The sequence below is a fragment of the Equus quagga genome, chromosome 11 (assembly GCF_021613505.1).
Source record: "Equus quagga isolate Etosha38 chromosome 11, UCLA_HA_Equagga_1.0, whole genome shotgun sequence".
Classification (NCBI taxonomy): Eukaryota; Metazoa; Chordata; class Mammalia; order Perissodactyla; family Equidae; genus Equus; species Equus quagga.
This window is the reverse complement of record NC_060277.1, coordinates 81,070,292-81,096,812: the sequence shown is the minus strand read 5'-3', so window position 1 is coordinate 81,096,812 and position 26,521 is coordinate 81,070,292. Positions and strand designations below refer to the sequence as shown.

Below are 26,521 nucleotides of genomic sequence, written 5' to 3'. Positions count from 1 at the left end.
TACTGAGGGACATTTGGTTTGCCCCCAGCTTTTAGTTGTTTAAAACAATTTTCTAGTGAACATTCTCTTTCCAAACATGTGTGATAATCTCTTTAAGGTAAATTCCTGTAAATGGAATTGCATCTATTGTTTGCTGGTTGTCATTAAGCTAACAAGTTAATAGATGAGAATAACTAAAATGTAAAAAAGATATGTGTTTATGTATGTTTGTGCCTGTATGTATAAGAATTTGTTAATTTGCTCACAAAATCACTTATCATCTTGGAAAGCAAGATGCATATTATAAAAACTACTTCATTACCAGTTCAGATTCTGCCAAAGGTATTGTTTTTATGTAGCCTGACAACGACAGATCCTAAATTATTAATCTTCCCCCAAATCACTTAAACTGAAATCATAAAAATTATGGTTGGCTTTGCAGCTGTCAGTGTCTACCTAGAAGTGGACGTCCAGACTGTTTTCTTCCAGTGATTTTAGAGGAGAGTGGCAGGGAGAGCTCTTTTTACTGCTTACCATTTAAATAGAAGTTGAAAAAGCTCCCAAATAGAGCTTTCTGAGTGCCATACTGTAGCATATCAGAATGTGTGGAATACTCTTAAGAAATACTCCTAAAGACTTGGTTTGTAGCGGTTGTGTTTATTTGCTTCTTTACTACCCCTTCTTCTTTTTGTTCTTTTTTTAAAGATTGGCACCTGAGCTAACATCTGTTGCCAATCTTCTTTTTTTCCTGCTTTTTCTCTGGGAATCCCCCCAGTACATAGTTGTATATTCTAGTTGTAGGTCCTTCTGGTTATGCTATGTGGGACGCCTCCTCAGCATGGCTTGATGAGCAGTGCCGTGTCCATATCCAGGATCCGAACTGGCAAAACCCTCGGTCACCTAAGCAGAGCGCACGAACTTAACCACTTGGCCGTGGGGCTGGCCCCTACTGCCCCTTTTTGATATTAAAAAATGCTGTCAAAGAAGACGTTGGTTACTAGGGCAAAGGGAAGTAAAATAAAGCCTGATCACTTGAAACTACTGAAGATTCTGTAGGATTTTATGTTTTAAAGCGTTTGAGTGTTAACCTTGCTATCCTTTTGAAATACTAAATTGATAATGTGCTACTCTTAAAAGTCTTGAAGCACTATTTTGGTAATGAAGTCTTTTCATGTGTCTCTGGGCTGGCAAGCAGGATGTTGGAAGGGTTCTGAAAAATCCTGCTTCAATGTGAATCCCAGTTTTGGACATCCAGTGTAGTTGTTTTTTGTTTGTTTTTAAGATTGGCTCCTGAGCTAACAACTGTTGCCAATCTTCTTTTTTTTTTTTCCTGCTTTTTTTTTTTCTCCCCAAATCCCCCCAGTACATAGTTGCATATTTTAGTTGTGGGTCCTTCTAGTTGTGGCATGTGGGATGCCGCCTCAACATGGCCTAATGAGTGGTGCCATGTCCGCGCCCAGGATCCAAACCCTGGGCCGCCAAAGCAGAGTGCACAAACTTAACCACTCGGCCATGGGGCCAGCCCTCAATGCAGTTGTTTTAATCATAGACAAAAAATGTTTGAAGAGGGGCCGGCCCTGTGGCCGAGTGGTTAAGTTCTCGCACACTGCTTTGGCAGCCCAGGGTTTCGCCAGTTCGGATTCTGGGCATGAACATGGCACTGCTCATCAGGCCATGCTGAGGCAGCGTCCCATATACCACAACTGGAAGGACCCACAACTAAAAATACACAACTATGTACTGGGGGGCTTTGGGAGAAAAAGAAAAAATAAAATCTTAAAAAAAAAAAAAAGACAACATTTGAACAGACCAGTTATCTAGAACCATAGATAGTAAATTTTTATATCAAAACATTTTTATCCTCACTTATACAAGAAATAAAATTTTAAGCAAAGTTACAATACTCTTTATATGTATTAAAGAAGCACAGTATTTTTTTCCCCTGCTTTTTGTCCCCAAATCCCCCAAGTACATAATTGTATATTTTAGTTGTGGGTCCTTTTAATTGTGGTATGTGGGATGCTGCCGCAACGTGACCTAATGAGCAGCGCCATGTCCGCGCCCAGGATCTGAACCAGCAAAACCCTGGGCCGCCGAAGTGGAGTGCATGACCTTAACCACTCGGCCATGAGGCTGGCACCTGAAACAGGGTATTTTTAAATGATGTCCAATGATAAGGTTTTATGAGAGTAGTACATTCATACGTTTCTGGGGATATTGCAAATTACTACACTTTGGGTGGCGATATGACTTTGACATGAATACTTCCATACTTTTTGATTTGTAACTCCAGTCCTAAGAATTTATCCTTTAAAAGACCATCATTTATATAAATGAAATATGTAAAAGTGAAAAGAGTTGTGATGTGAGGGTAGTAGATAATATGTAAGTTTTTTTCCCTTAATTTTGATGTTACTTGCTTTTAAATGAAAGGGGAGAAAATGCCCACCAGGAGTTCTAATCTTGGAAGATAGATTTAGGAGCAGGAGCCTGAGAGTATATAAACCCATGTAATTTAAATCTATGAATTTCTATAATCTAACTGAAATATAGGTAGTGAACCTATTAGACATTTTAGTTTAAAAATAAATCTCAGAAGTTAAATAAAAGTGGCAAGTTTTGTTTATTCTTTTATAGTGATCACTGTGTCTTGTAAAATAACAGGTGATCAAGAATAGCAAGACAGAAATCCCAGAGCTGGAATTATTTCCTAGGTATCTTCTCTTCCTGAGACAGCAGCCTGCCACTCGGACACAGCAGTCTAACATCTGGGTGAATATGGGTATGATGAGCCTGAGAATGTTTCCTCAGCATTTACCAAGAGGTAATTTAAGAATGCAGCAAGAATACCATGCATTTCCTTAAAAAAAAAAACCAAGTTGCTCAAGTCTGGTGCCACTGTACTAGTACACATTCCCATCTGGTTTCATACAGAATCAGTAAATTACTTGTGGGGCTTAGATCTATGGTCATGCGCAAGACTAGATGGGGTAGAGCCAAAATCTCAGCAGCAAACTGCGAAGGGTTGTTTCCTTTTCTGGTTTGTAAACATACAAAGATAACAAACAGCAATGAATTTCACAAACTTTATTTCTTTGAGAACAAGTGACTATAAATTATTTGCTTGACCTAAGTTAGAGTCTACCAGTCAATGACTGGTCTTGTCAGCTCCACTCAAATTTCTAAGGAGTGATTTCTTTGACAATTTATCATCTTTTTTGTTTACTTTTTGGTATTTTTTTGACAAAACATGATACATTTCTCATGCTACGTCCAAAGAGCCTTTATAAGAGACAGATAATACAGAGCAAAGGATATATTTTTGAAAATGAAAGTGATACATTTGCTTTGAAAAACATCAGGCTATCAAAATGACATATAAATTACATGCAAAAAGTTCTCCTTTGATTTCTCTATGAGGTTAAATTTTATTGATGGTCAAGATTTGCTCTGTGCTTTTGCGTTGGCAAATATTTGAAATTGTTCTTCAGCAGAAATACTGAGGTTATCCATTTACACAAAGTCTCAGACTTTGTGTTAATGCCAAAATGTTATAATTAATATAACTTAGTATGCAAGAACCACCTATGAACCCAAACCAACCCTATAAGTACCATCCCTCCTTTGAAATTGAATAGGGTTAATTTTATGTCTTCCTTAAAGGTTATATTCAGATAATATATGGGGATTCTTATACATATTGTTTGGTAAGAATTATAGGACAGCAGTGGCCTCTGCCTAACCAAACTTTGTCTTTGGGGGAAATATCAAAATCAAGGAACAGTGAAATAGAATCTCTATGAAACATTCTTGATTTGATTTTCCATTGAATAAAAGTGTTTGCCTTATTTCCGTGGCATCCATAGCACATATCTTTTTCGATTCTTTTTGAAAGATAACATGAGAGGCAAGATGTGTTGTTGCACTTTTAGTAAGTATTCTTTGTAACTCTTGTGCTGATCCTAGATTTTTGCTGCTTCTGTAAATTCCACTAGATTTGTTGGTGCTATTCAAAAGCACAAAATTTTGTGTAATAATAAGTGGCCGCCTGCTTAATGAGCTATGCTAAAACTGTCTAGAATTCAAATAAATTTCTTATGTGGCTTAGGATGATAGAAATTGACTTGGACATTACGCATCCAAATGCTTCTGAATCCTAGAACTGGGCAGTTGTTCTCCAAATTTGTTCTTAATTTGAAATTTTATTCCTTAATAATTAGTTGTGGAATCAATCATTAATCATTTTGAAGTTTTTGAAAATGTACTTTCTTGCTGTAATCTTATAACTAATCCTCTGATGTATGATTGGGGAAATTTGCTCTTTTGTTTCTTTTAGGGATTATCCTTTGCTTGCTTATTGTAAAAGATTTGCTTTGCTGTGTGTTTAAATTGTTCATGGTTGGGTTTCATTCTGTCATAACACAGTTTTCAGATTCTCATTACTCAACTTACTACAGCTGTTTACTAGGCTCTTTTATTCCTTTTGAAGTGGACAGATATACAACCTTTGCCACAGTTACAATGACTTAAATGTAGCCTTTTCGACAGACAAGCCTATAGAAGTTGTTTCTTAGATGATTTTTCAGTCTATTTAAGCAAGTGAATTGTTTTTGGAAGCTCTAAAAAAGTGGATGATGCCAGTACTTTTCTCCACTTTGTTTAGTAGATGAAGACTCACTTAAAGCGCATTTAATGGGAGGAAAAAACTAAGTCACCATTGAATGGGTATAAAACTACCTGCAGTGTATAAAATTGTACCCTAGACAGATTATATTGATATGTTAAGTTTATTTTTGTTTTGGGTTGCTCAATACCTCCCATAGGCAGAGAGAACCATTTTAAGGTACAGCTTTTGTCTGGATTTTTGGCTGATTAGTTAACCAGGGTTTAGGAGATTGTTTTAGCAACCTATCCATGATTTTCATAATCTCTTGTCATTTCATCCCCCTTCTCTTTTGAAGTACAGTCATGTGTTGCTTAATGACAGGAATACATTCTGAGGAATGCATTGTTAGGTGATTTCATCATTGTGTGAACATCATAGAGTGTACTTGCACAAACTTAAGTGGTTTAGCCTACTACATATGTAGGCTACGTTGTACTAAAAGGACCACCATCGTATACGTGGTCTGTCGTTGATCAAAATGTCAGTAATGTGATGTGTGACTGTATGTGGTTAGACTTAATATGTTCTTCCTTCACTCTTTACTCTTTCTCCTTATTGCCCCTCTTTTTGTTTCCACCTTAAGCCCTTCAGGAATTCAAGGTCATGTCTGCTGTGATCTTATTGGGCAGGCAGGCCGTATGATGATTTTTTTCCCTCCTACCTTTCAGTGGGCAATTTCTTTTTCATGGGAAGCTTCTTGGCTTCATTTTAAAGCTCTGTTTGGCCATGTAGAGTCTATGCCTAAATTTTTTGTGTGTAATTGTACCACTATGCTAGGTAATTGGGCCAATTAAGTACAGAATGGTGGAATTAGTAATTCAAAGACAGTTTATTTTAAGAAAGTGGATCAGGTGAATCCAGTTATCTATCTGTGGAATTCAAATCCTGTCCCATTTTATCTTACCCCTTCTTACACTGAGTTTTGATTTTGCTATTGAGTGTGACCCAACTGAGGGCAGCTAAAATACCAGTGCCTGTTGTTAATATTTGCCACTCATCGTAGGATCCAAATACCGCCAGTTATTTGGGCTTTATGACTTTGTTGCTCTTCCTTTCAAAGTTTGGCTCACTCTAAGGTATTTAGGTCTCCTGTCTTCATTTTAAAGCTTCTTAATATATAAAATTATTAAACCTGTAATTCTCATTTCTCATCAATATTTCCTAAAATAGTATGATCTCCATTGCTAAGAGGGGTGTTGTTTTGTTTTTTTTACATCTGCCTTCTTCCTTATTGTGATTACTATGACCATAGGAAATGTACCTTCTCCGAATGCACCATTAAAGCGGGTCTTAGCCTATACAGGCTGTTTTAGTCGAATGCAGACCATCAAGGAAATTCATGAGTATCTATCTCAGAGGCTGCGCATCAAAGAAGAAGATATGCGCCTGTGGCTGTACAACAGTGAGGTAAGAGGCATCTCAGAGTCCTGAAGAGTCCTGATGAAGTGTTAAATCCATATTTCATGAGTCTAGGGTTTTTGTCTACAGTAATTATCCTGAAAGCCATATCTAGGATCTCAGTGGAAACGTCAATTTTTAAATTACTGCGTGTATACATGTAGATATTTGTCACCTGAAATCTGTAATAACAGTTGATCATCATCTTGTGAAGATTATTGTTATAAAGTACCTGCACATAGCTTTTTTTTTTAACTGAATAGAGTTTATTTTGGATTTATTTTAAGGTAAATTATACACGTTAAAAAAAATTCAAACAATACAAAAGTATATAGTGAAAATTCTTTCTTCCCATCTGCCGACCCCTAAGTATCACTCTCCTCAGAGGCAGAGATGTTAATTGCTTGTATACTCTTCCTAACGTACACAATATGTCTTCAGATTATACTCTGAAATTGGATCATAAGTAGTTTCAAGGAGTTCTCTATTCCGTTCCTTCTTAAGTCCTCCTTTGGTCACCACTGAGAGGCAGTATAGCGTAGTAGTTCAGAACACAGCTCCTGGAGCCACATTGCAGGGATTAAATCCTAGCTCTTGTGAGTTGTGTAACCAAGAGCAATTCACTTAACTCTCTGTCTCAGTTTTCTCATGAGTAAATGGGGAAAATAATAGTTTCTCCCTTGGGGTAGTTGTGAGAATTAAATGAATTAATTTTGTGAGCACTTTGGACAGAGTGAGCATGAACAAAAATATATATAATTCTACTGCATGGCATTAGGTTTTACATTTTCAGCTCCTAGTAAGTGATCAAGTTCCATCTTAATCACAGGCACGTTTACTGAATTTCATACTAGGTGCTAAAGAAAATTTATTTTCTGTAACCTCTTTAGAAAATCTAAATCTTGGGGCCAGCCCCGTGGCACAGCAGTTAAGTTTGCACGTTCCGCTTCGGTGGCCCGGGGTTCACTGGTTCAGATCCTGGGTGCGGACGTGGCAGCACTTGGCAAGCCATGCTGTGGGAGGCGTCCCATGTATAAAGTGGAGGAAGATGGGCATGGATGTTAGCTCAGGGCCAGTCTTCCTCAGCAAAAAGAGGAGTGGCAGTGGATGTTAGCTCAGGGCTAATCTTCCTCAAAAAAAAAAAAATCAGAAAATCTAAATCTTGATGAATTTTGGTTTGACGTGTGATGAATCTTCTTCTGGTCTCCCCAAAATTCTATATAACTTTGCTTTAGAAACATAATGTATGTGTTTATGAAGTATACATTATTTATGAAGTATACATTATTTTTCTCTCATTTTGCCAACTAAATTATAAATATTTCTAAACAACTACAATATGCCAAATATCTGTCACATGAGTTATGTAACTACAAGGGCATTTTTAATTGTCATTCATTTTTATTTCCGTATTTGTTTCAAGTTTAGTAATCAATTAACAAAAACATTTCCTCTTCTATACACAGAATTACCTTACTCTTCTGGATGATGAGGATCATAGATTGGAATATTTGAAAATCCAGGATGAGCAGCACCTGGTAATTGAAGGTACAAGATGGAAGTATGCATCTATATTAGAATTTTAGGGGAAGAATTTAAAGATTTATTTACTCACTAATAATCCATTTTATAATTTTTCCAACTATTATTCGATCATGTATTCTTTATGGTAAAGAAAACCCATCAAACCCTTTAGTTATAAGTTTACAAAGTTTCTTAAAATTTTCAGGCTGCCTTTTTGAGTTTGAGTAAAGGGACTAACTTTCTGCATAGTTAGTGGCATGGGCTTTCATTAGTCATCAACACTGGACTTTCTTGTATATTCACACATAGATTTACACACTAGCATGCACATGTCATTGAAAACTAAAACCATGTCTTCTCCCATCAAGATTCATGAAATTTATATAATGTTGTAAACCAGTGTTACCTCAAAAAAAAAAAGATTCATGGAAACATTGCTAGCTTCTTTTGTATTAAAATGAATAGATTACTCTGACAACTGTCACAGTTTAAAAAAGAATTGTAATAGTTCTAATATGTTAAGTTTAAAAGCTTTAATGACTTCTATAGATGGTTGAGTATAATTTTATTTGCAGGTAGGTAATTGAGAGAATAGCTCACTAATTAATTCTGACCAAGTAACTATAAAGTCACCAATATGAAGAGTTGGAATCGTTTCAGAGTCAGTTACTCAAATTAACTTGATTTGTTTCAGTTTCTGATTTAGAAATGAGTGCTTTTTTGTTTTTTTTAAACAGAAGCAATTGAGTGGGTATGATTTGAATGGATAAGAAATTAATACATTCCTATCTGTCTTTCCAGTTCGCAACAAAGATATGAGTTGGCCTGAGGAAATGTCCTTTATAGCAAACAGTAGTAAAATAGATAGACACAAAGGTAAGTCTCCAGTGTATTACATTTAAAGAGATTATCTTAAATGTATTCTTTTTTTTCTCTCAAATATTAAAGTGTTAGAACTTTAGCTTTCTAGTTTAAAAGTGATTATGCCCCCTCTTATTTTTCTTTTTCCTGAAGCAGGAAAACTTCTTTCTAACCTTGCATTTAAATAATTTATATATTTTTAAAGACCTAATGCTAAGAGAGAATTGTTTGATTCCTATGAAGCTATCGTGGCAATTAAAGAGAATCACTGCCGCTTCTAGATTATAGATGAGCATGGATTATCATGATTGCCAATGACACTGCGTGAAAAACCTTCCCTATTTTAGCTTTGAAAGACAAAGTAGAGAAATATGAGCTCCATTTAGCTGATTAGAAGAATTATAAAAATCACTGCATCGAATACAAGTAACTGTTTATCTTACTACAGCTAGGCTTTGGTTCTCATATTGTTTGTTCCAGTTCCCACAGAAAAGGGAGCCACAGGTCTGAGTAATCTGGGAAACACATGCTTCATGAACTCAAGCATCCAGTGTGTTAGTAACACACAGCCACTGACACAGTATTTTATCTCAGGGAGACATCTTTACGAACTCAACAGGTAATCTTTCTCGAGTCATCAGCCTCTTAACCTTTTATAACTTTGAAATGAACCAGTATCACCTAATTGTCCTCTTCCTTCACCATGGGGGGGGGAGTCTTATCTTACTTGCCCTATTTAGTATGAAATAAGGGCCTAGGGATACTTCTCTTGTTTTGTTTTTTTTTTTAAGATTTTATTTTTCCTTTTTCTTCCAAAGCCCCTCAGTACATAGTTGTGTATTTTTAGTTGTGGGTCCTTCTAGTTGTGGCATGTGGGACGCCACCTCAGCATGGCTTGATGAGCGGTGCCATGTCCACGCCCAGGATTCAAACTGGCAAAACCCTGGGCTGCTGAAGCAGAGCCACTCAGCCACAGGGCTGGCCCCAGATACTTCCCTTGTTTTAAAAAAAAATTTGATGTGAGAAAATAGATGCTAGGCTTTTCTGTGCCCACGTGATTGTGATTTATAAGAATCTTTGGCAATAAATTTTCCTCTCAAACCTCTAGGACAAATCCCATTGGTATGAAGGGGCATATGGCTAAATGCTATGGGGATTTAGTACAAGAACTTTGGAGTGGAACTCAGAAGAATGTTGCGCCATTAAAGCTTCGGGTAAGCGGGTTAAAATAATATAAAAGTATTTTAGTCTCAAGCAGTTGTTTAAGTAACTATTTTTCTCTACATGTTTTTTGTTGTTGTTTTAATTTTAAAGGAAGAGTGGTCCACACTTGAGGGTGGCTCATCTTCTTTTTTTAAAGATTTTTTAATTTTTTTCCTTTTTCTCCCCAAAGCCCTCTGGTACATAGTTGTATATTCTTTGTTGTGGGTCCTTCTAGTTGTGGCATGTGGGACGCTGCCTCAGCATGGTTTGATGAGCAGTGCTATGTTGACACCCAGGATTCGAATCAACGAAACACTGGGCCGCCTGCAGCGGAGCATGCGAACTTAACCGCTTGGCCACAGGACCAGCCCCTCTCTATGTGTTTTTTATGTTTAGCTTTTTAGTTTTAGTTTAATGCTTTTGGATCCTTCACTAGGCATAAACTGGATGTCAAATACTTGTTCAAATATATGCATAATACTGCTATAGATGTAGTGGGTAGGAAAGGATCAAAGCCACAGTCTAAATTTGGGGTATCATTCATTTTACTAATTTATCAGATATCTTACTTTTATATATAGTAAACCTTTCTTTGTTAATTCTTCGTTATTAGAAGTATACTAACTGCAGGGTAGACCTCTGAGTGTAATGAATAATACTCAATACATTTTTCACATTACTAGGATAATTAGTTCTATCTGTAGAATTAAAAAGCAAAAAGAAAGCATGTAATTAATGGATACAAATTTTACATTAATATTGTATGTAGTGAGTTTTATTGAAATTAGGATTATTTTTTATCTTTATTTAAAAACACAAGGCAAAAGCTTTTTAGGTTAAAAATTAATAATCATACTCATAATAGCTAAAAATTTGATTACTTGCCACTTACCAGGCACTATTCTAATTACTTTATGTGTATTAACTCATTTAATTTCCTAAATGGCTCTGTAATGTAAAACAATGTTATTATCCCCATTTTATGGCTCAGGAAACTAAGACTCAGAGCAGTTAAATAGCTTGCCCAAGGTTGCAGGCTAGTTAGTAAATCCTCACAGTTAAACATGATGCTATTCTGCCTCTGATAATAAACGTTAGGATACAAGACCAGAAAAATTAATATAACAGGAAATCTTTCAGTGTGAGCAAATGCTATTTTAATAGTCTTATCTGTCTTAAATATCTTTTGTGTACCTAAAGAACTGTTTGCTTATATGCTGCTGAATTGGGATACAGTATTGGCCAAAATACTTTGGGGTTTTTTGGGGGGTTGTTTTTGGTTTTTTTTAAAGATTTTATTTTTTTATTTTTCCTTCCCCCAAAGACCCCTGGTACATAGTTGTGCATTTCTAGTTGTGGGTCCTTCTAGCTGTGGCATGTGGGACGCTGCCCCAGCATGGCCTGATGAGCAGTGCCATGTCCGTGCCCAGGATTTGAACCAGCGAAACCCTGGGCCGCCAAAGCAAAGCACGAACTCAACCACTCGGCCACGGGGCTGGCCCCAATACTTTGTTTTCCTTTTGAGATTAGGAGTAGAAGGATTTCATGATTATCCAAAATATATTTGCTGAAATAGAGACAGACTATCTACTATAATATTTACCTTCTTATAATGCCTCTGCTTGAATTACGGGGCATGTTCTTTCCAAATTTTACAGGGCAGCGAATAATGAGTTTGATTCCTCTTATATTTATAGTGGACTATAGCAAAATATGCTCCCAGGTTTAATGGGTTCCAGCAACAAGACTCCCAAGAACTTCTGGCTTTTCTCTTGGATGGTCTTCATGAAGATCTCAACCGAGTTCACGAGAAGCCATATGTGGAACTGAAGGACAGTGATGGCCGACCAGACTGGGAAGTAGCTGCAGAGGTTTGTCAGTTTTCAGTTTCTAAGTAAGCAATAGATAAAATGTTCTGGCCAAAAATGTGTGTTGCACAACTTAATGCTAACTAAACTATTCTGTGATCAGAATTTTACTGTGAAAATAAAGAAATTTATATTTCTCTGCTTAATTCCTGTGCAGGAATGCCAAAATAAAGCACCCTTAATGAAAATAGAAAAATGTTGTATTTTCACATTGTAAACTTTTAGGAGAGGATGTAGGAATAATTATTCAGTAGAACTTCTAGAGTCCCTATAATTGCTAATGTGTACAGTGACAAATAGACATATTTTATCTGCTTTTTAATGGACAAAGAACTTTAAAACTCATCAGTGTTACCATGGTAAGAACAAAGAAAAAATTAGGATTGTCCATCTGAACTTAATATTTTATAGGTTGAGCAGAATCACATTCTATTTAATAATTGGTTTTCTCTGTTATCTTAGTAGGCAATAAATTTTAAATTACAAATCCGAATTGTAAATTTGTAGGCAGTCTGCTTTTACATTTTAAGTGAAGATTGAGGATTATATCCTTGATATTTAAATCCAATATATTTAACCAGTCTCTTTGAATTTGTGTAGAAATACTTAGTTTTGGAATTTTGAAAAAAAATTCTCCAATCTTTTTCCTTGCTAGGCCTGGGACAACCATCTGAGAAGGAATAGATCAATTGTTGTGGATTTGTTCCATGGGCAGCTAAGGTCCCAAGTCAAATGCAAGACATGTGGACATATAAGTGTTCGATTTGACCCTTTCAATTTTTTATCTTTGCCACTACCAATGGACAGTTATATGCACTTAGAAATAACAGGTAGGTCACAAAGTTCTGAAAAACTATTTAACTTCATTGTCTTTTACCTTATTCAAGCAACTTGAATTTTAAGTATGGTCATTTGTTTATAATACATTCTCATAAAGACTGGTAGTCAGCATGTTATAATCTACCAATCTAATTTCAGGCATGATTTGAGATTTGAAAGACTTGTAACGTGGGTCCATTTTTGTACCCATTGATTCCTCTGTTAGCTGCGGGCGTCCCAGAAACTCACTTTACAATCTTGCAAAGCCACTCACACTTCTATATGAGATGAACATCAAAAAATAATGATTTTGGGACCAGCCCCGTGGCCAAGAGGTTAAGTTCGCACTCTCTGCTTCAGTGGCCCAGGGGTTCACTGGTTTGAATCCTGGGTGCAGACATGGCACTGCTCATCAAGCCATGCTGAGGCGGCATCCCACATGCCACAACTAGAAGGACCCACAACTAAAAATACACAACTGTGTACTGGGGGGGCTTTGGAAGAAAAAGGAAAAATAAAATCTTTAAAAAAAAATAAAATCATGATTTCATTTAATATTATCCTTAAGTACCATCTGTTGTAGCATTTACCTATAAAAATAAAAATTCTAGCTGATGAGGCCAGCCCGGTGGCGCAGCAGTTAAGTTTGCATGTTCCGCTTTGGCGGCCTAGGGTTCACAGGTTCAGATCCCAGGTGCGGACATGGCACTGCTTGGCAAGTCATGCTGTGGTAGGCATCCCACATATAAAGTAGAGGAAGGTGGGCATGGATGTTAGCTCAGGGCCAGTCTTCCTCAGCAAAAAGAGGAGGACTGGCAGCAGTTAGCTCAGGGCTAATCTTCCTCAAAAAAAAAAATTTAAAAATTCTAAGCTGAAATGTTTGCTACTTCCAAGTCATACACACCCCTACGCACACACACATGCACACAGACACACGGTGTAAAGCTTTCAATGAAACCCGCATTTTACTAACAAAAGATTGTTTATCTTTACTAGTTATTAAGTTGGATGGTACTACCCCTGTGCGATATGGACTAAGACTGAATATGGATGAAAAGTACACAGGTTTAAAAAAACAGCTGAGTGATCTCTGTGGACTTAAATCAGAACAAATCCTTCTTGCAGAAGTACATGGTTCCAACATAAAGGTAATATTAACTATTCTTTCTAGGAAACCTGATTCCATCCTCCAAAGATCACAGTTTTCTTAATTAATTATTATATTAAAACACAACAAAAACTAAACAAAAAAAAATTGTCAAGTTCTCAGTCTCAGAAACTTAGAAGGCTTGGCTACCAGAATAAAGGAATAATGTTGATAGTGGTATTTTTAAACAAGGGAAATATGTAAGCCCACGACTGCCAAATGGAGTGATCTAGCTATGTCATTACAGTGTGGGTTCCCCTCAGAGACTCTGCTGCTGCTACACTTGACAGCTCTTCTTTATTACCACTGTCACTAGAATTCTTCCTAGGTTAAAATATTTCATATGTTTATGAGTGTGTGCTTTCAGTATCTATTTATGAATGTAAATACCTGACCTTTTGGCACACTGAGAAGTTAGAGAGTAAGGACAAATTGACACAAATCACTTCTTCCTGCATACCAGCTGGAGAAACAAGCAATTTAATAAATATATTGCCTACCCTAAATTGAGTTCCTACCATTGGTATTATTTATATTCATCTTTAGAGTTTCTGAACAGACTCCCACCTCATTGACCTTTTTTTCATATGTAATACAAGGGTGAGATCTCTGAGAGTTTTGGGTTTAGATGCTTGAAATGAAGGACAAAACTTAAGTCAACTATGTACATGTACTTCCTTCCTTGGAAAGGGATAACGGTTTTGTCAGTAAGGTTACTTTATCAAGCTTCTATCTTCTAGTTACTTGAAAAATTATTTAGTCATGTTTGTTTTACTGATGAAAGCATCTAAGACATTCATTTCAAATATATCAGAGAGATGATTTTTCATTTTATCTGGAACATCTCTCCCTTCTCATCTTGCCTCTTTTTCTGTAGAATTTCCCTCAGGACAACCAAAAAGTACGACTCTCAGTGAGTGGATTTTTGTGTGCATTTGAAATTCCCATCCCTGGATCTCCAATTTCAGCTTCTAGTCCAATACAGACAGGTAAGATAGAACTAGAGCTCCTTCTCATGTTTTCAGCTTTAAATGTTGGTCCAAGTGTTGTTGTCTTTTTTATATTTGTATTAGAGCAAAAGAATTTTGGAGCCTGAAAGAAACCTTGGTGATCATTTGTCTCAACTTCCTTATTTTATAGATGAGGAAACTAAAATTTAGTGAACCTAAGTGACTAAGTTAGGTAGATAGTTGTTAGCTAAATCCATCACTGGAATTCAGATCTCTTTTAACCCTTTTATCTAATACTAAATGCAACAGATGGTATGAGAGAAGTATACTATCAGAAAACAAAAAAATAAAATATGACTAAAAAGGAATCTGTTTATCTGATATTGCATGTGCTTTAATATGATCATTCAGTGACTCTTTTTGGCCATTAATATGATTTGTCTATTCTTCGTCGTCATCTCTTTTTTTTTTTGGTGAGGAAGATTGGCTCTGAGTTAACATCTGTTGCCAATCTTCCTCTTTTTGCTTGAGGAAGATTGTTGCTGAACTAACATCTGTGACACTCTTCCTCTGTTTTTTTTTTTTTTCGTATGTGGGACACTGCCACAGCATGGCTTGATGAGCAGTGTGTAGGTCTGCGCCCAGGATCCGAACCTATGAACCCTGGGCTGCTGAACTGAAGTTTGCGAACTTAACAACTATGCCACCAGGCTGGCCCTGTGTATTCTTCTTTATACTACTGATAATTAGATTCATTCCCCAACTATAAAGGACTTTAGAGAGAATGAGGCTCCTCTCATTGGCACTTAGGAGATAGTAGTGATGGTGGGTTGGTGGATGATTTAATATTACTTTTTTGTTTAGATTATCACTGTCCAATATAGTTAGCTGCAGTGATGGAAATTTTCTGTAATCTTTGCCATCCAATACAGAAATTAAAGTCTTCTAATCAATATAGAATTATTATTTGAACTATGATTTCTCCCTCTTCTTTGTTGAAAGAGACTACATCATCAGTGGTCTGGGTCTCCACGATAATTGAGAAAAGAGCAAAGATGAAGGTACCACAAGCTTATGATGCTGTACTTATCTTTGAATTTGTAGATTTCTCTTCTTCCCCATCTACAAATGGAATGTTCACCCTAACCACCAATGGGGACCTGCCCCGATCAATATTCATCCCCAATGGAATGCCAAACACTGTTGTGCCATGTGGAACTGAGAAGAACTTCACAAATGGAATGGTGAATGGTCATATGCCGTCTCTTCCTGACAATCCTTTTACAGGCTACATTATTGCAGTCCACCGAAAAATGGTTAGTTTAACGTTAGGCAAGTTACTGCTGGTCTTGCCAGTGTCGTTTGTGAAACAGTCATTTTCAGTCTTTGTGTTATCTTCATTGCATGCACTTTCAGTGTGTTGCGTATGTTATTGTACATGATCAGAGCCAGGATTTAGTATATACATGATGGCCTATATGAAATGACATTCCTCATTCATATAATCAAGAAGCAGCAGGACAGCTGGTGCATCTGAATGCTACTTTCTTTGAAAAGTTTGTATCTCCTATATGTTCCTGTAAGCATGTGCATCTTCTTCTCTGCCCTATTAAGTGTGGATGCCTCTGGAGAAGGTTTTGTTTGTTCATTGAGCAGGGGGGTGGGGGGAGGACAAGAATATTCTTTAGCAAGACAAGTTGTGCGTAATCCTCTTTTGGTAGACTAATATATGGCTATTTCATTAAAGGCTGACTGATTAAAAAACAAAGATTTGAAAACTGATCACTGGACAATTGTTAAAGAGGTAGTCATTGTATATGGTGGCAACTTGGTGGAGTAGAAAGAGCACTGGACTAGGAGCTGAGTGACTTAGGTTTAGTTCTAATTCTGCCACTAGAAAGCTGATTGAGCTCTTTGGGCCTCAGTGTCCTACTTTTAAAATGGAGAATAGGACTGCTATATAATTTCTAAAATCCATTAGTTACCTTTACTTCTGTTCAAAAATTCCCTCTAATCAGGGAAATGCTAATTAAAACCACAGTATGATACCACTGCACAGCCACCAGAATAGGTAAAATTAAACAAATTGATAGTGTCAGTAAGGATAACAGAGTACCAGGAACTCTCATACCCTGCCGATGAGTGTAAATTAACACAGCTACTTTGGAAAACAGTTTTCTAGTTAAAGATAAGCAGTTCTGCTTCTAAGTATCCACGCAACAGATACATGTGCCAGGCTATATGTATAAGAGGATTCATAGCAGCATTATCTGTAATAGCCCAAAGCCAAAAACGCAAAATGAAAGCATTAGATCCCCATTGTAGTAGAAAGGATAAGAAAGTTGAGATATGGTCATACAATAGAATATTATACAGTAATGAAAATGAATGGGTTTATAGTTGTAACCAACATAACTGAATCTCATAAACATAATGTTGTGGGAAAGAAGCCAGACAGAAAAGAAATACAAATTATATCATTCTGTTTATAAATAAAAGCTTTAGGGGCCAGCCCCGTGGCTGAGTCATTAAGTTCATGTGCTCTGCCTCAGCAGCCCAGAGTTTGTTGGTTCAGATCCTGGGCATGGACCTACACACCGCTCATCAAGCCATGCTGTGGCAGCATCTCACGTAGAAGAACTAGAATGACCTACAACTAGGATATACAACTATGCACTGGGGCTTTGGGGAGAAAAAAAAAGAGCAAGATTGGCAATAGATGTTAGCTCAGGGCCAATCTTCCTCACCAAAAGGCATACTTGAAAAAAAAACTTTAAAAACATGAAAGATGAAATTTACTGTTTATGCATACGGTATAAATCTATAAAGAAAAGCAAGAAAATGGTTACCATAAAATTCAGAATAATTGTTACCTTTAGGAGGAAGGAAGAATCCGTGATTGGGAGGAAGCAAGAGGGAGGCTTTTGGAGTGCTGTCTGTATTCTGTTTCTTGACCTGACTGGTGATTACACAGCTATTTGCTTTGTAATAATTCTTTGAAGTGCACTTTTTCCCCCTTTGAATTAGTAACTCTTTACTTAAAGAAAGTTTCTGACCATGTGGATGATGTTCTGTTGACCATGTTCTAGACAGGGTTGTTTGAGGGGACAGCCTAGAGAATTAAGGGATATATTTGTGACGTGGAATTGTCTTTAAGCACAGCTCCAACGGGTCCCATCAGCTAAAATAATGGAGTGATTCATGCATTTCCCCTTATCTTTCTTTTACCAAGCATTATCAGATCATATATTAAGAATTCCAGTGCATTTTTTAAATCTTTCTTTGGAAACAGCTCTCTTCAGTTATTTATATGTTATATAAAGTGCTTGGTAAGTGCTAAAGCGTATGTACAGATTTTTCTAGTTATTGGACCATAAAGCCATATTGTCAGCTCTAAATTTTCACCTTTTAACCATTCCCCTATTTCCAGTTTCCCTCATGATCTAGCCAGCTGCTTTGGGGAATGCCTCAAATTGATTTTATCATCTCTCTCTCTGAAGTTAGCTCCCTTTTCACGTTATTTTCGTGAAAGGGAACACCATTCTTTCCATGCTAAAGGCTAAACGGTTGGAATGTTCTTAGATTTTTTTTCTTTTCTTCTGAAACCCTATATTCAATATATCACTATGCCTTCAATTTCTTCTTTCAAAATACTATTTGAATTTACCATTTTGTTTGCATATTTATTGCTACCTTCTTCTTTCAAACCCTTTTGATCTCATGGTTGAACTACTTTAAAAGCAGTTTATTTTTCTTCTACTCCCTTCTACAGGGTAGAAAAAGAAGAGCAATAAGGCAAGGCAGCATAGGCAAGGATATTCAGAGAATGAAGGGAGAAATAGAAAAACAGTGTACTGACACAACTAAGGACACATCTATTTAAAAAAAAAAAAAAAAGAAGAAGAAGAAGAAAGAAAGAAAGAAGTAGTTACACGGACCAGAGAAGTTGAAAAGACTGAAAACTGAAAAGTTTGGCAGTGTAACCAAGGAAAGAAATAGCGCAAGAATTTAGCATAAGTAGGTCAAGTTTTTTCAGGTGAGAGAGAAAGTTGTTAGGAGAGGACAAAAGGAAAATTCCTGCTGCAGTAAACTGGGAGCATTTTACTATGAGGAACCAAGCAGATATGGGCTCTAGGGCACTGGGAGAAGTTACCTTCAAGAGGATGAAAATTGTGTAGGTTTAGAAAAGATACACTGAGAAGACTAGAGGAAAGAGATCATTGCTTAAATGATCTCATCTGCTGAGAGTTCAAGTAGAAGAAAAGTAGAAGTTTAAGGAGCGGGAAAGAAATCTAAGTTGTTAGATTTTAAAAAAATAGTTATTCTGAACTCTGTCCACATGTCTGGGGTCTTGTAATAATACCGACACATGAAACGGGGTCTAAAATTCATGTATTTAGCGAAGCTGAAATTAACAATGGCAAAATAAAATGCTTGAGGATCTAAAATAAAAGAGTCTTTTTCACTTAGAAACTAGCCAACTTTTAGTGAGTGTATAGTTGTTGACTTAGCTTCTCTACTACATAAAGACCAAACAAAGAATTAAATGTCCAAGCGCTCAACAGCTTTTTGGAGTAATCCTGAACTCTCACCAACCTTTATATTAATCTAAACTTTTGTTTTATTAAGAAACCATTTCCAAGCTAATTCTGTGCAGTATGTCTTGTATTAAGGAATATCATAAAAATCTTCTTAACATACTCAAAGCAAATATTTTTAAACTTCACCTTTTATTCTATCTATCATGTATTTTAAAAATTTTAAAAACTAAAGTCACTCACTTTCTTTTAGGAAGATTGATAAGTTGTTAGAAAATTAAATGACTGGATTTCACAAGTCTCCGAACATTTGGAAATTGCTGCTCTAACAATAGCTATCAACAACTTATTCTTAGAGAATTGCATTTTGAGGGACTTTTGGTTTACTGGCATACTTTCTAGAAAAGGGGTTTTAATTGCTTAAAAGCCTTGAACTGTGAAACTATTACTAGTTTTTACATATGATTCAGTGTGTGTGAGAAATGTTTATAAGAAAAAACTAATTTGAAAACATTAAATGCTGAAAATCCAAGTTTGACAGATAGACAGCAACTCTGAAATTGGCAGTTACCTCAGCCTTTCAGTGACTTCACTTTCAATAGCCATTCTCTTCATATTAATAAAGATGGTTCTTTAAATAAAGAGAAGAGTGGTAGTGACTAATTTGAAAATAGTAGATGCCTCTTATTGGCAGTTGTAGAAGAACAAAAGAGAAGAATCAGAGGCCTGTCTTCTCAGCTTTCTCTTCTCTTTGTACATACAGATGAGGACAGAACTGTATTTCCTGTCATCTCAGAAGAATCGCCCCAGCCTCTTTGGAATGCCACTGATTGTTCCATGTACCGTGCATACCCGGAAGAAAGACCTATATGATGCGGTTTGGATTCAAGTATCTCGATTAGCCAGCCCACTTCCACCTCAGGAAGCTAGTAACCATGCTCAGGATTGGTGAGTTTAGGGGATTAGCCTAGACCTGTGGTTTCCAAACTCTAGAAGAAGAAGAATTTGTATGAATTCTGTGTGATTTATAAGACCCATTCCATGTCAGCTTAATCACTCTTTGAAGAACTATCCAGAGAACATTCAACCATTTGGTTTAATCTTTTGAGTAGGAGAGACTATAACTTCTTTTCATCACCTAGAAGCTCTAGTGTCTAATAGTCCTTTCATTCTCTAATCTCTTGCCTAAATCCTTACTGCTAATGCTTTAAATGCTTCAGGTAATATCCTTGACCTCTGTTATTACAAAAATAGAGGGTATGAATTCATCAGGAAGTTTGTGTCATCTCTGAAATTCAGAATGGGAGCATTAGTGTGCATATCTATACATGAACTCTGAGAAAAGTCTCATGCCATAACTAATGATTCAGTTGGATTGTTTCCATACCATGTCATTTTTAACAAAATAGGATAATTTCATAAATCCAGGTAAAGAAAATAAACATCTTCTGTTTTCTTTCCATTCCTCCTATCACTGATATATTGGATTAGTAAATGTATTTCTCACAGTTGTTAGGATTTTGCACTTCATTTATATTTCAGTTGAACTGCAGAACATTTTCTTGCTATCATGGTGCAAGTAAGAGTTCTGTTTCTGTGTTAACTGAGTAAAGAAGTTCTCTTTGCTGATAGGTTATTTGTTATGGTATGGAGTCTTTTGATGATTAGGATAAGGCTTAAGGTAAATCTTAAAGGAAAACTGTAAATAATAGATAAACAATTTAATTGATGAATGTTGTATTTAGTAAAAATGACTGTAGGGCAAGATTAAAAATTGAATTAAAAGTGCTTCTAGATGAGGGCTTGCTAATGAACTGGATATTGAGTATGAGGGAAAGAGGAGCCCAAGCTAGGTTTTCAGCCTGAGCAGTTATTTATGAATGGTTTATGGTTATGAAACCTTATAAATGGTTTCCTCATTCCATTTAATGACGTGAGGAAAACAGGAGAAGGAGCAGGTTTTGACCAGAAGCAACAGGAATCAAGTTAAATTGAAGATGTGTGTTATATTTTCAAATGGGAAATGGATTTAAGTGTCTTTGTTGGAGATATAAATGTCATCAACAAATAGTATTTAAAGTCCTGAGACCAGATGATATCATTTAGAGAGTAAAAGTTAGAGAAGTTGCCCAAGATCTAATTCCTGATGCATTTCAACATTTAGAGATTGAAAAGAGGAGAAAGAGGCAAGAAAGGAGATTGAGAAGGAGCAGCCAGTGATATAAGAAGAAAAGCAGGAGTGAGTAGTGTCCCAGAAGTTAACTGAAGGAAGTGTTTGAAAGAAGATTGATCAGTTTCAAATGCTACAGAGAGAGTGAGTGAGAAGAGGACTGAGAGGCCAGCCCTGTGGCCAAGAGGTTAAGTTCGCGTGCTCTGCTTCAGCAGCCCAGGGTTTCACCGGTTTCGAATCCTGGGCGCGGACCTAGCACCACTCATCAGGCCGTGCTGAGGCAGTGTCCGTCGTGCCACAACTAGAAGGACCCACAACTAAAATATATACAACCATGTACTAGGGGCTTTGGGGAGAAGAAGGAAAAATAAAATCTTTAAAAAAAAAAAAGAGGACTGGGAATTAGCTGCTGGATTTGATAAAAATAGCAGTCCTTGGTGACCTTTGCAAAAGCTGTTTTAGTGGAGTGGTGTAGATGAAGGCATAGAGGTTGGAGTAAGTTAAAGAGATAATGGTCCTACAGACATTAAAAAGATAAGAGCTTATCTTCTACAGATAACACACTGAAATATTTATGGATGAAAATGGTAAAATGCCTCTGATTTCCTTCAGAAGACTCTAGTGAGTCACACTAGCTAAGAGGTAGAAACAACTTAAACGTCCAGATGAATGGATAAACAAAATGTGGTATATACATACAATGTAGTATTATTTAGCCATATAAAGGAATGAAGTTCTGATATATACTACAACGTAGATGAACCTTGAAAACCTTAGGCTAAGTGAAATAAACCAGATTCAAAAGAAGAATGATTCCACTTTTATGAGGTATCTCAAAAAGGCAAATTCACAGGCAGAAAATAGTTTAGAGGTTACCAGGGTCTGGGGGTAGGGGAGAGAGGGAGTTATTATTGCTTAATGGATACAGAATCTCTGTTTGGGAAGCTGAAAAAGTTCTGGAGATGGACAGTGGTGATGGTTGTACAACATTGTGAATGTACTTAATGCCACTGAATCGTACACTTAAATATGGTTAAATGATAAATTTTATATATATTTTACCAGAATTTAAAAAAACGGAGTCAAAGAATCTAGTGGGGCTAGATAAGGGTATAGTTGAAATAAGAGTTGATGATTATTGCAGTTGGGTGATGGAATACATGAGGATTCATTGTACAGTTCTCTACTTTTGTGGATGTTTATGTCAATAAATTTGAAAATTTAGATTAAATGGACAAATTCCTGCAACTGAGGATCTCTACGAAAGGTGATTATCTTGAGGGACAGTGGATGAGGAGGAAAGTTAGGCTTTGAGGGCAGTGATTAGGGGTTTCTCTTGGGTCAAAAGAGTAGTGATACTTGAATAAGTGATTCAACAAGTCAGGAGATCGTTGTTGCAAACTAAGATATTTTGAACTGAGATTTTTGGAGATAGTAAAGTCTTTATTATTGTTTTCATTACATTCAGCAGCCGTGTAATAGCCACTACCAATTGACAAGGTCTAGAATATAACCATTGGAGTGAGAAGATCATATAGGATGGAGAAAATTATTGTTGGAAGAGAGAAGGCCTAGATGTTGCTGGCTAAGTTACATTGATATTGAAATCACCAAGAGTAATAACAGGAGAAATAACGGAGAGAAAGACAGTGAACTGAGTGCTAAAATCTTTGGTGACTAAAGAAGAGATGTGCCTACCAAAGAGGAATAGCAGGTGGTATAATTCAATAGCACATAGTACAAAGAAACCAGAATTTTTTAGAAGGGTAAAGAAGGAGAAATCATCTAGAAGGGGCAAAGAAGAGTGAGGAGGAGACCCATATCACCTGCAGGTTCTGGGATATATGAGAAAAGACAGCAGTTAATAGGCTGTAGAGGAAGCAGAGTCCTCAGGAAAGCCAGGCTTCAGTTAGAGCAAAACAGTAAAGAAAGTGTTCAGACGAGAGAGGCTGCACAGTTCCCTGCCAGAGTGCTGCCTGGTCATTTTGCCCTTTTATCTTTCTTTTGATTCCCCATTTACTCTTGACCTGATTTGGACATAATAGTGGACAGCATGGGATATCAATAATCATTCACTCAACGAGTCATACAGAAAGATGGGAACTCCTGTGACAGACATGGTACAATACTCACTTTTGCCCTTACTATGGTTTCATTACCTTCAAAAGCCATGTAATAGCCACTACCAATTGCCAAATGAGCCGTAAAGTGTACTGCTCTTACATTATATTCCTTGCAAGGGTGCAAGGATGAATAAATTTTTTTTTAAGTTGGAAAACTCTCAAGGCTATCTTGCAGTCAAAAGGCGTTACTCTAAAAATGTTATATAGCTTATAGCATTGAGTAGTTACAGCAGGGGAAAGGGCTTACCTAGCATGTGCCACATCAGGGATTCTGATTAAAGGGAACTTCTAAATATACAGTTAGTCAGCTACTCCAAAAACCATTATGACTTTTCAGCCTTCTGTACTGTGTCAATGTTCTTGCCATGGAAAGGTCTAATTTTTATTTTAGTTTAATGTGAATTAAGCCTTCTGATAGAATTAAGGCTGAAGGATAATTGGTGTTTGATCTCATGATTGGCTTATCTTATAAAATTTGCGTGGACCACATGGTCTGTCTTAGAGACATCTGGCAGTCTAGTATGTCTGCCCTTCTGTAAGCAGGGATACAGCATGGATGCTGAGTGTGATTGGTACAGGGCTGCAGCTAATGGGTTAGGATAAGCAGCAATGAGCTGTCAACGTGAGCATAATGCTATGACAGATGTCCCTTTCTAGGGTAACTTGAAGAGAAGATGAAAAGGAGTTGAGATCTCAAATCAGAAATGTTTCTTATACTCTTTGGTTTATGTTCTGTTTCAGTGATGACAGTATGGGCTATCAATATCCATTCACTCTACGAGTTGTGCAGAAAGATGGGAACTCCTGTGCTTGGTGCCCATGGTATAGGTAAAGTGACCTTCCGCAAAAGAAACATTTTAGTAGAATTGCAGCTTCAGATGTTATACCTTTTTCATAAGGTTTCCAGTTTTTAGAAATAATAGTAAATAATGAAAAGCTTGAAATAAACTTAGAAATTGTTCATTTATCTCTTCCTTGGTGAGATCCATAACTAAATTTTGCTCTTGAGACTTAACTGGTTTTATGAACTCTGTGGTCCTCATCAAATTCATAGTTTATGATCAACATTTATTATTCTATTGGTAGTGAGGAAAGTACCAATTCCAGACCTAGTTCTGCTCCTTAAATATAAATCAGTTTAGCAATTCTGAGCCCAGTAGAACATAGTCTACTTGCCATACCTTTCCAGAAATCTGTTTTTGGTTTTTATAAAGAGTTATGGAGATTGATTGGTCAGTACTGTTCCAGCTTGGAAAATGCCTGAGTGCTGAAGTCAGCCTTCAGAGAACTGTAATAAACTTATATAACTGAGTTTAAAGTAGAGTTGGAACCATGACTTTGTCATGCTTCCCCCCCGAAAAAATTTTTATATACAGTTATTTAATGTGTCATTTTATAAACAAGGAAGTAGGTGTTGTTATACCAGATAAATTGTCCTACCTCAGAGCATTAAATAACTGGATTTAGATTTCTTTAGAAGTGTATTTTCTCGAATATCCAATTCCAATATTATTTATTTGCTATAAAGTTCACATATTGATGTGGATTAACAAATGATTATCAAGTGCTTTGAAGAATCAAAACTTGAGAAGTGATAAGCACGATGCCCTGAAATACTAATAATTATTATTATCTGTTCATGCATTTAGCAGTCTAAAGTTAGAAGCCCATGACAAATTGTGAAGCCCAAGAAAGAAAGTCGCCAAGAAGAAAGGGAGAATATTTCAGATAAAGAAAATTTGGATACCTTCATAATTATTTCTTCCGCCCCCCTTTTTTTTCCCCCCTTTAGATTTTGCAGAGGGTGTAAAATTGATTGTGGAGAAGACAGAGCTTTCATTGGAAATGCCTATATTGCTGTGGATTGGGACCCCACAGCCCTTCACCTCCGCTATCAAACATCACAGGAAAGGGTAAGTATTCAGGGCCACCATAAGATGATGCCTTTTATATATAAAGTTTTTCCCAGTTTAATTATATCATGCCATTTAGGTTTGAGACAGTTTTTTTCTTTTCTTTTCTTTTTCTTTTTCTTTTTTTTTTTTTTTTTTGAGGAAGATTAGCCCTCAGCTAACGTCTGCTGCCAGTCCTCCTCTTTTTGCTGAGGAAGACTGGCCCTGAGCTAACATCCGTGCCCATCTTCCTCTACTTTCTATGTGGGACGCCTACCACGGCATGGCTTGCCAAGCAGTGCCATGTCCACACCCGGGATCCCAACCAGTGAATCCCAGGCTGCCAAAGCAGAACGTGTACACTTAACCGCTGCGCTACCAGGCCGACCCTGTATTTGAGACAATTTAAATAGAACCAGACAAACATTCATTGGCATTCTCTATGGCACTTAATATAGTGACATGATTACGTGAATGTGAGTTTACCCAGTATTAGAGTTAACTGTATTGGGGCATTAAATTTCAAAAATACTAATAATAAGTAAATCTTGTAACAAAACTCTGTGTGTAATTAAGAAATATATTCTCTGGCCATGACATACCAAGCAGTACATATCTCTCTGTCTGCTTATTAATTATTACTGAAGCTGCAGCATTTGATAACCACAGTTACTTAGCTCAGATGCATCCCAGAGCTATAGCTGCTGGCTTTAATGGGCATAGTGATCAGAAAAATTAGAGAAAGGATTGAATGTTTTGAGACTGGGCACCTAAGAGTGCATCTCAGTGACTGTTCTTCACCCTTAGCATTTCTCTACTGCCACTCTCTGGCCAGAGCAATTTTGAAATTTTGAAAACTTTACTTCAAAAAGAATATGAACTCCATACCTAAAAATTTTTGCTAAATATTGTTTGAAGGGTAGATTGATTAGACAGCTTGTCGGTAGAGATAGGAAGAATCTGATGGAGAGGCAAAAGCAACAGAATCAAAAGAGTTTTTTTAGTCACATGAAAAATTGTAGTGGCTCTTGCGTTTATATGGCTGTCGATGGAAATTTCCTTCACTATTCCTCCAAGTATACCCTTTAAATAAGTTAGTAATGAACATTGACTTTTCTGTCTTTTTGTGCTATTGAGGAGTGAGTAGGGAAACTACCACTTCCAGACCTAGTTCCTTATTTGGATCCCTAGATATGCCCCCACACAGTCTGAGGCTCCTGGCAGCTCTCACTAGCCAAGGATGAGTGTAATTTGTGGATACTGGCCAAATGAAAGATTATTGGGCTAAAGGAAGCTGAAGAGAAGTTGATGTTCTATCATATCATGCTCACTTAGCAAGGTAATTCAGTAACCTCAGCCATGCTTTGTTTGAGGAGGGAACAT

The 26,521-nt window shown here is 36.8% G+C and overlaps 1 protein-coding gene across 1 annotated transcript in view; it reads left to right on the top strand.

Annotated features, from left to right (window-relative positions):
- The window catches only part of USP32 (ubiquitin specific peptidase 32), a 203,690-nt gene that overhangs the window by 165,919 nt on the left and 11,250 nt on the right, over window positions 1-26,521 (top strand). The window contains exons 16-29 of the mRNA XM_046675933.1: window positions 2,644-2,761; window positions 5,898-6,052; window positions 7,510-7,591; window positions 8,369-8,443; window positions 8,909-9,047; window positions 9,537-9,642; window positions 11,329-11,502; window positions 12,155-12,329; window positions 13,315-13,466; window positions 14,343-14,454; window positions 15,520-15,731; window positions 19,717-19,901; window positions 23,988-24,074; window positions 25,039-25,159. Coding sequence (XP_046531889.1) covers window positions 2,644-2,761; window positions 5,898-6,052; window positions 7,510-7,591; window positions 8,369-8,443; window positions 8,909-9,047; window positions 9,537-9,642; window positions 11,329-11,502; window positions 12,155-12,329; window positions 13,315-13,466; window positions 14,343-14,454; window positions 15,520-15,731; window positions 19,717-19,901; window positions 23,988-24,074; window positions 25,039-25,159 — 1,893 coding nt within the window. The remainder of the gene's footprint in view (window positions 1-2,643; window positions 2,762-5,897; window positions 6,053-7,509; window positions 7,592-8,368; window positions 8,444-8,908; window positions 9,048-9,536; window positions 9,643-11,328; window positions 11,503-12,154; window positions 12,330-13,314; window positions 13,467-14,342; window positions 14,455-15,519; window positions 15,732-19,716; window positions 19,902-23,987; window positions 24,075-25,038; window positions 25,160-26,521) is intronic.